Consider the following 14,555-nt stretch of genomic DNA (forward strand, 5'->3'; position numbering starts at 1 on the left):
ATTGAGACTTGATAAGATCTTGTAGCTACGGCCTAGCTTCGATCCATATAACATAGCACTTAAGCATTCCTGCTTTTACAAGTTCACGCCGGCAATCACTTAAAGACTCGTAAAAATTCCTGGCGCCAAGGAGACACACCTGAAGGTGAAGGGACAAAGTGGGTAGGTCACCTGCCAGGCCAAGGCCAAGAGTACACTATTTAAAAAAAAAAAATGCGCCTGCGCAATGCGGATCCGCCTGCGCACTCGCGGAGCCGGAAGGGCCGGGGGCGGCCAGGGGCGGGGATAAGGTTGCTAGGAGGACGCGGTGACGCTCGGGCTCCGCGCTGCTCTCCGCTAATGAGCGGCGCGCGGCGCGGTGACGCCGCGCGTGCGTCACGGTGACGGCGCGCGAAGGGCACAGATCTTCGGGCGGGGAGGACATTCGGCCTCTGTGAGCCGCAGCCTTGCCGAGCGAGCGGTTGAGTGTTCGCCATCTTAGGCAAGTGCGTGCGCCCGGGCCTGGCCGCGGAGGGTGCGGGGCGCAGAGCCCTGGGTCCCTGGTGGCCGCCGTCTTGGCGGTGAGCCCGGCCGGGCTCGGCGTCCCTAGGGGAAGAAGCTGTGACCTCCTCAAGGGCGCGGAGCCGGCGCGGCTCGCGGGGGCTCCGGTGACATTGCCCGGGGCCGGGGTCTCTCACCTCCTCCCTCTCTCCCTCCCCCGCTGCAGGAGGATGTTCTCGTCCGTGGCGCACCTGGCCCGGGCGAACCCCTTCAACGCGCCGCACCTGCAACTGGTGCACGATGGCCCCTCGGGTCCCCGCAGCCCCCAGGGCCCGACCCGGCGTTCCCGCCACCTGGCCGCCGCCGCCGTGGAAGGTGAGGTCACACCCTGCCCTGGTCCCGTGGTGACCCCCCTGCTCTGCCTCCCAGGCTCGGGCTGGAAGTCGGGGTGAGGACGCGCCGGCCCTGGACCGGAGGACCGGTCTCTGTCACTCGCCCTGCCCCGGGATGTCAGCCCTGCCGCCCTAGGCCGCCGTCGGATCCTTGGCCCTCCCTCAAGGGCGTGGAAGGGCCCAGGCCCAGCGCCACTCAGTGACCTCTATGTCCCCGAGGGAGTAGAGGCAGAGGCGGTGACCAACTTCTTTATCTCCCCCGTGAGCCCGCTTGGTCAGCCAAGTCAACTGGGTAAAGTCTCCTTTCTGACCACTGGCCAGCCAGAGTTGCAACTCCGTAACCTCTTCTTTGATGTGCCTCTATTTTCTTTTTCCCTTTATGGAAAAGGACCCCTTTGCGATCATACTTTCCAGGTTTTTTGGTTAGCCGATAGGAAGTCATCTTTTCTTGTGGTTGTGTGTGAGGTGATGGGAGGGGGTCTCTTGCTTTTGGTGCCACTGGGGAAGGAGGTGACTTGCAGATTATAAGAGGTGACGTCTCTCTGAGGTTATATTCTGGGATTCGAGGTGGTTCATTTAACGTAATTGTGGTTTTTAAATCCCAGTGGAGCATGGGTGCAGGGAAACCTGAAAACTGACGTGTAGGAGTCCGGAGAAGTTCTGTAAAACAGAAAGCCCCTCCCCCCCCAGTCATTCACGTGCGCCTGCTGTCTTAAGTGTGAACCGAAAAGCCCTTCCGCTTTTTCGTTTTATTTCCTACCATTTTCCTCTGATTTAAAAAAAGCCAAAGCAAATATTTGTGTGCTTAACGTTTCTGACTTCAGGAATTAAGCATATGTTGGTTAATAGCCGGGGTAAACGTTAAAGTTAAGCAGGTTTTGCATGTGTCAGATGCTCTTTTTGAGTTTGATTTGTTCCTGGTCCTCTTAGCAACTGCTTGTAGTTGAAGTTACCAGCGCAGGAAGTTTTAGAAAGTCGTCAAATTAAGAGGCAGTTGATATCTCACAGATACACTGACTAATCATTTTCAGTGATCTAATTTGATAGCGACTTTCTTGCAGTTTACTTATATAAGAATTCCTCTTTCCAGCTAATCGTAGCTGGTGCTAAAGCTGCATAGTAGTTATGATCCTTTTTCAAAAGAAAATAGAAATTTTTTTTTGATTTTCCCCTGGATTTCTCAATCTCTGCAGAAATAATTGATTCTTTTTCTTCAATCAAACAGAGCAGTATAGCTGTGAATATGGATCTGGCAGATTCTTTATCCTCTGTGGAGTTGGAGGAATAATTAGCTGTGGCACAACACATACTGCATTGGTTCCTCTAGATCTGGTTAAATGCAGAATGCAGGTTTGTGTTGCATGCTGGACTAATGCATTGTTGAAACATGGTTGCTAAGTTGTAAGATATAGACTGCTACTAACAAGAGGAATGGAACCCTAACCACCCTGGAGGTAAGTTGCTGAGCACTAATTCGAGTGTAAATTAAATGCACGGTGTGTCTTGTCTTATTACAGAGTACAGTTGTGAATTTGGCTCCATGAAGTATTATGCACTGTGTGGCTTTGGTGGGGTCTTAAGTTGTGGGCTGACACACACTGCTGTTGTTCCCCTGGATTTAGTAAAATGCCGCATGCAGGTTTGTATTGGCATGAGTGGTTTTATTTCTATTTATTCAATATATTTGTTTTTATTGCATAAATAATATATTTATATGTTAGCATGTGGGTGGGTGTGTATGGAGGTAAATAGACAGTCTTTGGGAGCTGGTTTTCCACTTACACCAGTTAGAACTGGGCTGTTCCAGGTTGTCAAGCTCGTAGGCAAGCGCCTGCCAACTTAACTGGCATGGGTGTTTTGTATGTGTGATTTATCTTACTAATTAAAAAAATTGTTTTAAACTAAGCCGGGCGGTGGTGGCGCACGCCTTTAATCCCAGCAGAGGCAGGCCTCTGTGAGTTCGAGGCCAACCTGGTCTACAGAGCGAGTTCCATCCAGGACAGGCTCCAAAGCTACAGAGAAACCCTGTCTCAACCCCCCCCCATCCAAATTGTTTTAAACTAAAACGTAATTATGTCACTTCCCTCTTCCTTTGGTCCCAACAACCTCTTTCACGCATCCACTTCCCTCTCAAATTGATGGCCTTTTTTTTTTTTTTACTGTTGTTACGTATTGTGCTAAAGATGGAACCAAGGCCTTAAGTTTGTGTGTTAGAAGCACCCTCAGCCACCAAGTTGCATCTCCAGACTTTTGTTTAGTATTGAAAAGGGTTTGTTTTTACTTTATTTGTTTGGGTGCTTTGCCTACGCTTATGCACCATGTGTGTGCCTGGTGCCCAAGGAGGCCAGAAGAGAGCATTGGATTCCCTGGAACCTGGGGTACAGATGGTTGTGAGCTGCCGAATGGGTGCTGAGAATCAAACCCAGATCCTTAGGTGGCTGAGCCGTCTCTCCACCTCAGTCCCAGCTATTTAGAGAGCTTCACAAACACGATGCAGAGGCCTCACAACTACTGAACTCAGGAAGCAAATTTCTAGTTCCTTTTAATTTTCCTTTTTTAAGTATGTGAATGCCCAAGGAGGCCAGAAGAGGTGTCACATCTGGAGTTAGCAGTGGTTGTGAGTTGCACCCATGGGTGCTGGGAACTGAACTCTGCTGGGCGAGCGATAGCAATATGGACTCTGAGCTTCTCTAGTTGTCTTTGCGTGTGCCTCTCACACGTGTGGGTGCTTTATTAATTGTTCTCGTTATAACTGCTGGTATTCAGTGCTGGCCAGAGGTCTTTTTCAAGGCCTACTTGTTTTAAAACCCTAAGTAGTCATTGCATAAGTATTTTATATATCAGAATGGGTAATCAATCTTCGTGAGTTAGGTGAAGTAGCTTCCAGTCCCTCGATATTGATAACCAAGGCAAAGAACATGTTCAGTTTGCGAAGAAGCTCTTATTGTCTTCATAGGAAAAACTTGCCTCTTCTGTATATTTATTTTTATTGTTTGAGATATGAGATGTCTTATAACTATTAAAACAAAAGTAATCAAACATTAAAAATTTATTTGACCCAAACAGGATTAGAAGTCTCCTTACCTAAAAGAGAAAGGAGGGTGAAATATTAGGAGGGAGAGAGGAAGGTGATGCATACCAGCCATTCTAGTACTGGCAGAGGTAGTGAGATAAGCTCCCTTTACCCACTGGGCATTACCTGGGTAGATAGGAAGTGTAGCTTCTCTGAAACATGCATGTCTTTGGGAGTGAATTTAATGTCTGAAGTGAAAGAGATTCTTAGAAGCTGTACCTCTAAAAATTGTATTTAGGTAATCTAATGTTAACAAAGGTTCATAGTGTAGTATAATCTATTTCCATATTTAGGCACTAGCTTTAAATTGTTTAAAAAGGTAGTGTTAGGTGTGGTGGGTGGCACATGCCCAATCCCAGCAGTTTGACGCCAGACTGGGCTGTATAGTGAGAGAGATCCTGTCTCAAAAAAGGTAGTAAGAAGTAAGAACAGTTTTATTTCTTGTTGTTGGGATTTTATAGCTTTGACTGCAGGTTAAGTATAACTTAAAGGAAGCTAGACCTTGATATAGAAGTTGTTTCTACTTACAAAGACAATCTTAAGTGAGCCTGGGAAGTGGCGGCTCATGCTTATTATAATCCAGCGCTTGGGAGGCAGAGATACCAGAGTTGCTATGACTGTAAGCCAGCCTGGGATAGAGACCCTGTTTTAAACCACCCAAATCTTACCAGTTTAGCTGGAAAGATGGCTCAGTCGGTAAAGTTAGGTTACTGTGAAGAGTTCAGTGATATCCCGAGCACCTGTGTAAAAGTTGGGCGAGTCTGTAATCCCAGTGCCAGGGAGGATACAGGAGGATTCCGCGTGTTTGCTGAACAGCTGGCCTGAGATAGGCACAGTAGTGGAGAAGATCCCAGGTGGAGATGTTCCCAGCATCAACTCTGGTCTCCACGTACATGCACATAGAAGCATACACTCATACATATACCACACAGATTTTTAGAAAGCAGAGGTGTTTAGCTTATATTAAACTGAGAACTGGCATATACCTTTTTTGTAGTTAATTAAATTTTAAAATCAAAAAGAAAAATATAGTAGAAAAAGGTGTGAAGTGTTAGATATTTTTACTTTTTATAAAACTCATTGTAAAGAACTTGCAAATAAAAACTTCCACATAGCTAGATAGCTAACATAGCTCTTTGATTTTATTAACGTTTCTCTTTTAAAGGTGGACCCTCAGAAGTACAAGGGCATATTTAATGGCTTCTCCGTCACCCTGAAAGAAGATGGTGTTCGTGGTTTGGCGAAAGGATGGGCCCCGACTTTTATCGGCTATTCCATGCAAGGGCTCTGCAAGTTCGGGTTTTACGAAGTCTTCAAAGCCTTGTACAGCAACATGCTTGGTGAGGTGTGTGGTTTCCTCTGACCCTAAAAGTCCTCAGTGTTAGGCTCATACAGGATCTTGTGCTTTTTGTTTGCCTTACCTTGTTTCATAGCTCAAGAAATGGCCCAGAAATGGTGAGCAGCCTGTCCCAAATCATAGAGATAGGGTGAAAAGGTATATTTCATAAAAATTCTATGCTCTTAGTATGCTATGTTGAATTTCTAGATAAGTGTGGTTGGTGTGTGTGTGTACGTTAGTGTAAGAGTCTAGAGTTATGTAGTATGAGATTAGCTGTATGTGTCCCATAGCTATTCAGAACATGTACATCGTATATAGTATATATTTGTAGTTAAACATTTGGTCATGAGCCTGAGAGACAATAGAAATTTATTCTGATACTGTTGTTTATAGACTCTATAATAAGAGGAGTTCAGACCAGTCAGGTGGGGGTTGTGTGTATCTGTTATCCTAGAAGAGTTAGTGTATGTGTACCTGTCGTCCTGTCGCTCAGGAGGCAGGAACAGAAACCAGGCTTAAAGACAACGGGAGAGGAGAATTTCCAGGGTCTCGAGTGCTGTCGTAGAAGGGGCGGTTCACATCTGCTGTGTCTTCTGATTCCAGGAAAACACCTATCTGTGGCGCACATCACTATATTTAGCTGCTTCTGCCAGCGCTGAATTCTTTGCTGACATTGCCCTGGCTCCTATGGAAGCTGCTAAAGTTCGGATCCAAACCCAGCCTGGCTATGCCAACACATTGAGGGAGGCTGTTCCCAAAATGTATAAAGAAGAAGGCTTGAATGCGTAAGTCACCATTCGTCAGTCCGGAAATGAGTTGATGCCTGTCTAAGATCTATTGGCTTGTTAAAACATTGCTAGTTAAATTGACAGTTAATTTGCATGTTCCGTATACCAACATGCTTCCTTAGATCCACCTTTGTGGATGGATCTTGAATTGAGTTCTGCTTGTAAACTTCTTGTTTCTTGTAGTTCCAGTTCAAGAAACATCCAGCAACTTTGTTGGTTGTACAGTCAAAGGTGCTTGAGTCATTGGCATGTGAGATCAATATACCTGCATGGTAGTCGTAGGTTCGGACGGAAATGACTGCATTATGCTGTCATGTGTTACCGTCAGGACTCGACTGGTGTGCGGACACTTGTGTAGCTGAGGGAAATCCCTGCGAGGTTAATTTAGGTGCCTATGTAAATTAGTGTCCTGATCTCTTAGGTTCTACAAAGGTGTGGCTCCTCTGTGGATGAGACAGATCCCATACACCATGATGAAGTTCGCCTGCTTTGAACGTACTGTTGAAGCATTGTACAAATTTGTGGTTCCTAAGCCCCGAAGTGAATGTACAAAGGCGGAGCAGCTGGTTGTGACATTTGTGGCAGGTTATATAGGTATGACTTACTTACATACTTACTTATTTACTTAATTATTTATAGGCAGGGTCTCACTATATAGCCCTGGCTGTCCTGGAACTCACCAGATGGCTTTAAACTCACTGAGATCCCCTCCCTGTCTCCCAAGTGCTGGCATTAAAGGTGTGCACCACTACACCCCAGCTGGTATGAATTATTTAGAACACACTTGTCCATCAAATTAAGGACAAAAGTTGTTTTATAGCTCCTATTATTATTATTATTATTATTATACCGCTATTATGCCTGAAAATGCATCTGTCTGTCTTACAGCCATCTGTCTCCATTTCCAGGGGATATGATGCCCTTTTTGTGATCTGCGGGCTTGCCATTTGTGGGCATACCAGACATGAATGTGCTATGCATATATACATGCAGGGAAAATACTCACGTGTAAAAATGAATAAATCTAAAATTAAAGATTTAAATAATAAAACTAGAGAGAACAATGTAGTGACACATAGCTATGATCCTAGCACTTGGGAGGCTGAGGCAGGACTCGCTGTGAACTTATCTTGATTTCCCCCTTCCTTCTCTCCCTCCGCCCCTCAGCTGGAGTCTTCTGTGCAATTGTTTCTCACCCTGCTGATTCTGTGGTCTCTGTGCTGAATAAAGAGAAGGGGAGCACGGCTTCCCAGGTCCTGCAGAGACTGGGCTTCAGAGGTAAGATGGCTTCCCCCAAGGAAGAGCACTGCTTGGGGGGGGGGCGCTCCTCCACCTGTTCACGTTTATTTCCTCTCTGCACCAGGCGTGTGGAAGGGCCTCTTCGCCCGAATCATCATGATTGGCACTCTGACTGCACTGCAGTGGTTCATCTACGACTCCGTCAAGGTCTACTTCAGGCTCCCTCGCCCTCCTCCACCTGAGATGCCAGAGTCTCTGAAGAAGAAGCTTGGGTTAACTGAGTAGATAGTACATCAGAGAAACATGGACTGAATCTGCTTGTTGATCAGTGTTGAAAAAAGTGCAAAGGAACTTTTATATATTTGACAATGTAGGAAATTGTCTGTTCCTGATATAATTACTGTAGTACCCTTGCTTAAAGCAAGAGTTTCAAACTTACTGCTAAATAAACCCATCCTCTCAAGATGTCTGAGTTTGTTATTTTAAAAGCTGGTATTGAGCTGGTGCAGGCCTTTAATCCCCGAGTTCAAGGCCAGCCTGGTCTACAGAGCGAGTTCCTGGACAGCTCAAAGCTACTCAGAGAAACCTTGTCTTGAAGAAACAAAACTAACAAAAAATTTAGTGCTGAAAAAAATGTAGTCATAAAGTAGCTTGAAGAATTAAGACATCCCTCGAGGAAAACAATGTAAACTAACCATTGGTATTATTCCTAAATTATCCCTCACTCAAGGAGGTCCTGTATCGAAGTTTTCAAAGCATAAGCACTCTTTTGTGGTTTTATTTTGACAAGTTAATTTTATACAGTTTTTCCTTGAAGTCCTTGGTTATTTGGTGAGGCCTATCAAACTATATAAGGTGTATCTGGGGGGGGGGGACTGGATTAACTCAGGAATTCTGTTGAGACAAGGGTTTCACTTTTATCTCCCTAGCTGCTGGTCTGGAACTCACCACAGGCCAGTCAGGTGATCCTCCCTCAGGGATTACAGATAAACGCCACCACAATTTGCAAGGATTGCAATAGTCAGAAATGCTCTGTCTGTAATTCTGCTTTCTAAGAACATGGAACTAATTTAGGAGCCGTGCATCTAGTTAGTTGCATGTTAATTCCTCTGCCATCACCTTACACCTTTACTGAAGAGAGAAAGGAAGGGTTATTGGGTGTGAAACTTTGAGTTGAAATTAGGTCTACCAGATGGTCACTGTGATACTTAGCGTCAGCCGCACGCCTTCGTTGCTGCCATGTCACAGAACACCTAAGTTGGGCACAAAGTCTCAATCATTTTGAAGTTTTGGGTCTTAACAGTCTTCAGCTTTTCATTTGTCTGGGTGGAAAGGTTCCCTGCCAGCATATTTCATTAGTGACTGTCTAGAATGTGGCTCCAGGGCAGCTGCGCTTGGTGTTCAAGGTCCAGTGATGCTCATTTAGGACTTAACTGCTTCAGAACCTTCCAGCAAAACTTCCTCCATTTGACAAATCCCAGATAAAAGAAAGGAAAACTGATTTTTTTGTTTGTTTTTGTTTTTAAACAGGCCCTCCATATATTCTGACTGGTCTTGGACTGACAGACCTGTCTTCCTGAGGACTGTTTATTGAAGGTGTATACCACCATACCTTGCCCAAGACCAAATGTCTTGCTGGGAGGGTAAGAACAAGTGGGACTGGAAATAGAAATAGATTGGTACAGCCAACCCAGAATAATCAAGGACCTAAGACTACTCAGGGCACACAATTAGCCATTTTACTGAAGAAGCACTCTCTGAATGGAGGAGTCACGAGCAGGCGTCATTCGTGGGTGGTCAGTGCGAAGTAGTTTGTGTCCAAGCTGAGAGAACTGCTCTCTCCAGTTAGAGTTCAAACCATTGCTGATTGCCACACAAGCGTTTGCTCCTCAAAATCCCAGTAAAATGTCCACTTAAAATTATATTCAATGGGAACGTCTGTGACCTCAGCACTTGTGAGATGGAGGCAGGAGGATTGTTAGCTTGAGGCCAGTCTGGGTTTCTTAGTACCTCTGATTTCAGATGCACTAATAAGTGTACTAATAAGAAGTATGCAAATCTAACTTAATACATGTGTTGTTGAGGGTGTTTTTTTTTTTTTAAACATTTAATCACGTGTGTAATGTCCATTCTGTAGAGAACATCTCTGAGAAAGGAGTACATGAGATTGGCAGGTCAGCTGAATTGTGTTGGAACTAAAAGGTGTCTATACTAATTTCCAGAAGCTCCAAAGATGATAATTACTTTTATGAGCAATTAAGATCTCAAAGTCTGATTTTGCTAGATTGTTTGCACTGAGTGTAACAAAATCAAACTGATAAATGCTTATGTAATGAGTTGGTCATATTTTAACTGGGCCTATTAACATTTCTGTGATACTGGAGAAGGGTCCAAAGTGTGCTGATGAGTCAGGAAGTCTTGCTGTTAACTTGGGAGTTACATGTTGCTTCCTTTGCATAGGAAACTGTATGGTTGTTTTCATAGTTTTTTATTATTAAGGAAAAAATCTTCTGTTTAAAACCTCAAGTACCGTTTATTATTAAGGAAAAAATCTTCTGTTTAAAACCTCAAGTACCGCACGGTGCCAAGACAGCCAGGGCTACACAGAAAAACCAAAAAGAAAAAAGAAAAACAAAACTGACTTTTATTGTTTTTGGAACAAAGTTTCTAAATAGCCCTGGCTATCCTGGAACTCACTGTGTAGACCAGGCTAGCCTTGAACTCAGAGACCCACCTGCCTCTGCCTCCTAAATGCTGGGATTTAAAGCTTTCACAATCACACCCAACAAGAAACAAACTGATTTTAAATTTAGAGGAATCTCTAAGTTTAACACAGTTGAGTGCTATGCCTTTCCTGAAATATTAAATTAAAGAGATATATAAGTAAGGTAGCTTTCTTTAGATTAATACACTGGTGACTCCCAACCATAAGATTATTTTTGTTGCTATTTCATAACTAACTTTGCTGTTAAGGGTTGTAATGTGATACCTACCTGTTTTCTAATGGTCTTAAGTGACCCGTGTTGGTTAGAGACTGAAGTGTGACCTGGCAAGTTTCCACAGTGCAGCAATGTCAACGTTTTCCTTCTCTCCTCCCCCTCTGAGAGATGATTTCTCTGCTTTATAGCCTTGGCTGTCTTAGAACTTGCTTTGTAGACCAGGCTGGCCTCACAGAGGTCTTTCTGCCTCTGCCTCCCCAGGGCTGGCATTGTTGAGCGCTAAGCATGCAGCAGTCACAATTAAGCTTGAATATACTAAATGACAGTTTTGGTGGGTCTCCTGTATAAAATACTGTTTCTGTCCAATACTGTGGACAGGATTTCGTGGCTTGCTTTGAGGGATGCAGTGATTTGAAGATGGAGCATACTCGATACAAGAGGCAATACCATTCCAAAACCCAAACCTCAGTACCAGGCGCTTTGCCCAACTTCTCACAAATGAACAGGCAGGCACTTGGCCAGCACTCCTGGATGAACTGTTGCTGATTTTATTGACTGCACATCTGGCTTGATTTGAAGTGTTTAAGGACATGCCACAGAAAGGCAAAACATCATCAAGACTAATTGCAGGAGGGTATTGGGAAGTACAGCCAGAGGACATGATGAACCTGAGTGGGATGTCTCTACCACTCGCTAGTGCGTTCCTTTCACGTGTGTAGTGAACATGTACCAATAAAACTTTTAAAGATCAGACAAGTGAAAAAAAAAAAAAGACAACCTCTCAGTAAGTATTGAAGTAATTTTCTACTGATAGGCAAGAACATAAACAAAGGAGGACCAGGTATCTATTACCACATGTATGTCTTTAACATTGTCAAAGGGGCCATAGTGTATAACATCCATCTGCCAGGTGGCGTTAGGCAACAGACCCCGGGGGATAACCCCTGCACATTGAAGCAGGTTTTTTTTTTTTTGATTTTTCGAGACAGGGTTTCTCTGTAGCTTTTGGTTCCTGTCCTGGAACTAGCTCTTGTAGACCAGGCTGGCCTCGAACTCACAGAGATCCGCCTGCCTCTGCCTCCCGAGTGCTGGGATTAAAGGCGTGCGCCACCACCGCCTGGCTCATTGAAGCAGTTTTAAGAGGGTAAGGGGGGCACAAGTGGCACATGCCTGGGACAAATATTTACATTGGGAAACTGGCAATTTTGGAAGAAGTTATACAAATTCTGTGGAGACAGATGGAGCTGCTTGTGAAGAGCCCTGGCTTTCTCTAGGAGATTCATACTGGCTGTTAATATGATGGTGTCTGTGCCCTCGTTTCCTTGAGTCAATATCGATAATTTGGAGTGAGATCTAATGTGTGAGACAGGTACCAGAGCTCAGTCCTCTGACTTAAGACCTCTTGGATGAGCAGCACAGTGTTGGCAGTGGGGATCAGCGAGCCTCTGACTTGAGAGAGAGGGCCAGCACACAAACTGCCTGCCCAGCATACTGACTGTCAGAAACAATGTTAACGGGCTGGGTCTGGTACTCCATGAGAACTCTGAGAAGGGCCAATAGCTCACCCAATTGGACGGAACCAGATAAGAGATAATACATGTAACATCTTTGGAGCCAGGATGCTGAATAAGAAAACGATATCTGTTTTTATTGGAATCTGAAAAGGCTAGGGTGTCATAAGGGATGAGAGTGGAAGAGGGGACTATGTGGGGCTGTGTCTTGATTGGAAGTGTGGGGAGTCCTGCCAAGACCTTGTCCCGCCCTCCCCCCAAATGATTGTCAATAGTTCCTGCAACCATTTCCTGAAACAAGATAAGAGTCTGCCCAGAGGGACTGGCTACTCTTTAAAGAAAAGGGGAAGACAAGTTTATCTTAAAGTACTGGAGGCTGCCACCATCTTGAATCTATTAATTGTGTTTTTACGCTGACGTCTAGGTGCCTGGGCTTGGCATGATTATAGATCTAGATGTTGGTTTCTGGATTTGTCTTTGCTGGGTGGGTGTTTTGTTCCTTGGTTTCTGTTTCCTCTCTGGATTTGTGGAGTGTGTTGGTGGCTGTGTGTTGCTTGTTTTCCTGGTCTGCCCAGTTGGTGTGTTCACGGAGTTCCTGGAGGCTGGGCTACTGGGATGAGTTGGAAGGAAGGTTGAAGAAGAAGGTCTTTGCCATCCGTTGAGGTCAGAGAGGAAAGAGATGACAGCAGGTTTTCTGCTACAGAGCTGGGGATGAGACTGGGGGGTGGGGGTGGAAAGCAGGAGAGACGTGGCTCCGCCTGCCCTGGGAGGAGCAGCCCTTGGGTTACTGGGTGCCTTCTTGAGTTGGGGGTTGGGACAGAGCAATGAGTAGGGGGAACGAGAAGGGGAAGATTAAAAACAAGTAGGAAAATTCCAATATTTTCTTTTTTTCTCTATTCTTATTCTCATTTCTATTTTTTTTTAGATTTATTTATTCAAGCCAGGTGATGGTGGCACACACTTTTAATCCCAGCAGAAACAAGGGAGGCAGAGGCAGGCAGATCTCTGAGTTTGGGGCCAGCCTGATCTATAAAGTGAGTTCTAGGACAGCCAGGGCTACACAGAAAAACCTTGTCTTAAAAAAAAAAAAGAGAGAGAGAGAGAGACCGGATTTATTTATTCATTTGGCAGATCCTCTTTTCTCCCTCTGTTCTCCCCAGATCCAGTCCCCCAGTCTCATCTCTATCCTTAGAGCAGAACATCTGTGGCAGCCTTCCCTGCACCCCCATTTCCCATCTCCTGTGGACCCCACAGATACTCCCCTTCTAACCTCCCTTCTCTATTCATCACTCTTATCCTTTTTTAATTTTAATTTTGGGAGTGTTTAAAATATTTACTTCAGAAAAATAATGTTAAGAAAAGCCTGACTTAGTGGCACATGCCTTTTCTTTCTTTTTTAAATAATGACTTATTTTTGTTTTATGTTCATTGGTGTTTTGCCTGCATGTGTGTCTGAAGGTGTTGGATCCTCTGGAACTGGAATTACATAAAATAGCGAGATGCCATGTGGGTGCTGGGAATTGAACCCAGGTCCTTCAGAAGAGCAGCCAGTGTTCTTAATTGCTGAGTCATCTCTCTAGTCCTGGCACAAGCTTTTATCCCAGCACTTGGGAGACATAGTCAGGTCCGAGTTTAAGGCCAGCCTGCTCTATAGAGTGAGTTCCAAGACAGCCAGGGATACGCTATTTTAAAAAGTCAAACAAATAAACAAAAGAATCACAACATGCAGACTGAACACTGTAAACACAATAAGTAAAATAAATCTTTTTAAAAAATACCTTTTTTTCTTTTATGTGTATGAGTATCTTTCCCTGAATGTATGTCTGTGTACCACGTGAGTGCCTGGTGCCAGCAGAGGCTACGCGAGAGAGTGAGATGCCCTGCCATGTGGGAGCTGGGGCTTAAACCCAGTGTCTTCTGGAATGGCAGCCAGTGGCAGTCAGTGATCTGACGACGGAACCATCTCTTCAGACCCTTGGTGTTTCTTACACGGCAGGCTCACACTGAGACAGCATCGTTCCTTTTCCCGTCTCACTAGCTCCGCGGCTCTCAACCTTCCTCATGCTGTGATGACCCCACCACCACCAAAGGGCTTCATTGCTACTTCATAACTGTAATTTTGCTACTGTAATGAATCATCATGTAAGTACCTGGCACGCAAGTAAGCAGGTTGCAACCCACAGGTTGAGAAACTGCTGCAGCCCTAGGCGCGGCTTTTCTTGTATGGCCTACCCTATCCCCTAAACCAGCAAGGACTCACTGTTACCAGATTGTTCGCCCGGCTGTAACCTTTCTAGTTTCTTTCCCTCTGATTGGGTATGCTGCTCCAGTCGTGACCCCTGAGGGGACTTTCGTCAGCAAGGGTCCCAATCACACACACGCAAGGCTCGGAGCTGGCTTGCCCTGTCTAGTTTCCCACTGCTAGTTACTCCTTTCCCTGCTGTGAGGAAGCACCTGACCAAAAGGGTTTATTTTGGCTTAGGATGTGAGGGTGCCGACTATCCTGGCAGGAAAGGCCTACCTGACAGAAGTGTGAGGCCCAGAAGCGGAGAGAGATGAGTGCGGGTCCCCTCCCTCCGTTCCTTTTTCTCAGTGTAGGACCCCATGCTCATACTCACGGCGCCTTCCCACCTCCCCTAAAGCCCTCTGGAAAGGCCCTCACAGATAGGCTCAGAGGTGTGTCCGCCAGGGGGAAGTTACAAGGTCCACCAATTCTTTATATATTCAAATGTTCAGTCTGTTTACCTGGAGAGATAGCCCAGCCTCGAGGAGTGCTTGCTGCGCTTCCAGAGGG

The 14,555-nt window shown here is 45.2% G+C and overlaps 1 protein-coding gene and 1 non-coding gene across 4 annotated transcripts; both read left to right on the plus strand.

Annotated features, from left to right (window-relative positions):
* Positions 1-329: 329 nt before the first annotated feature.
* Positions 330-7,776, plus strand: Slc25a3 (solute carrier family 25 member 3). 3 transcript variants are annotated; one of them, XM_075954009.1, is made up of 8 exons: positions 330-481; positions 707-855; positions 2,098-2,222; positions 5,111-5,290; positions 5,888-6,069; positions 6,494-6,666; positions 7,240-7,350; positions 7,436-7,776. In XM_075954009.1, the coding sequence occupies exons 2-8, from the start codon at positions 711-713 to the stop codon at positions 7,594-7,596; spliced, it is 1,077 nt and encodes a 358-aa protein (XP_075810124.1). In that variant the 5' UTR covers positions 330-481; positions 707-710; the 3' UTR covers positions 7,597-7,776. The 3 variants fall into 3 exon arrangements, with proteins under 3 accessions (XP_075810124.1, XP_075810126.1, XP_075810125.1); XM_075954011.1 differs by lacking the exon at positions 2,098-2,222 and adding an exon at positions 2,390-2,511; XM_075954010.1 differs by having other exon boundaries at positions 364-485.
* LOC142839075 (small nucleolar RNA SNORA53) lies at positions 6,180-6,423 on the plus strand. Its single transcript, XR_012908682.1, has one exon. It is a non-coding gene; the product is annotated as a small nucleolar RNA SNORA53 (small nucleolar RNA).
* Positions 7,777-14,555: the final 6,779 nt, after the last annotated feature.

Source organism: Microtus pennsylvanicus, chromosome 20, assembly GCF_037038515.1.
Source record: "Microtus pennsylvanicus isolate mMicPen1 chromosome 20, mMicPen1.hap1, whole genome shotgun sequence".
Classification (NCBI taxonomy): Eukaryota; Metazoa; Chordata; class Mammalia; order Rodentia; family Cricetidae; genus Microtus; species Microtus pennsylvanicus.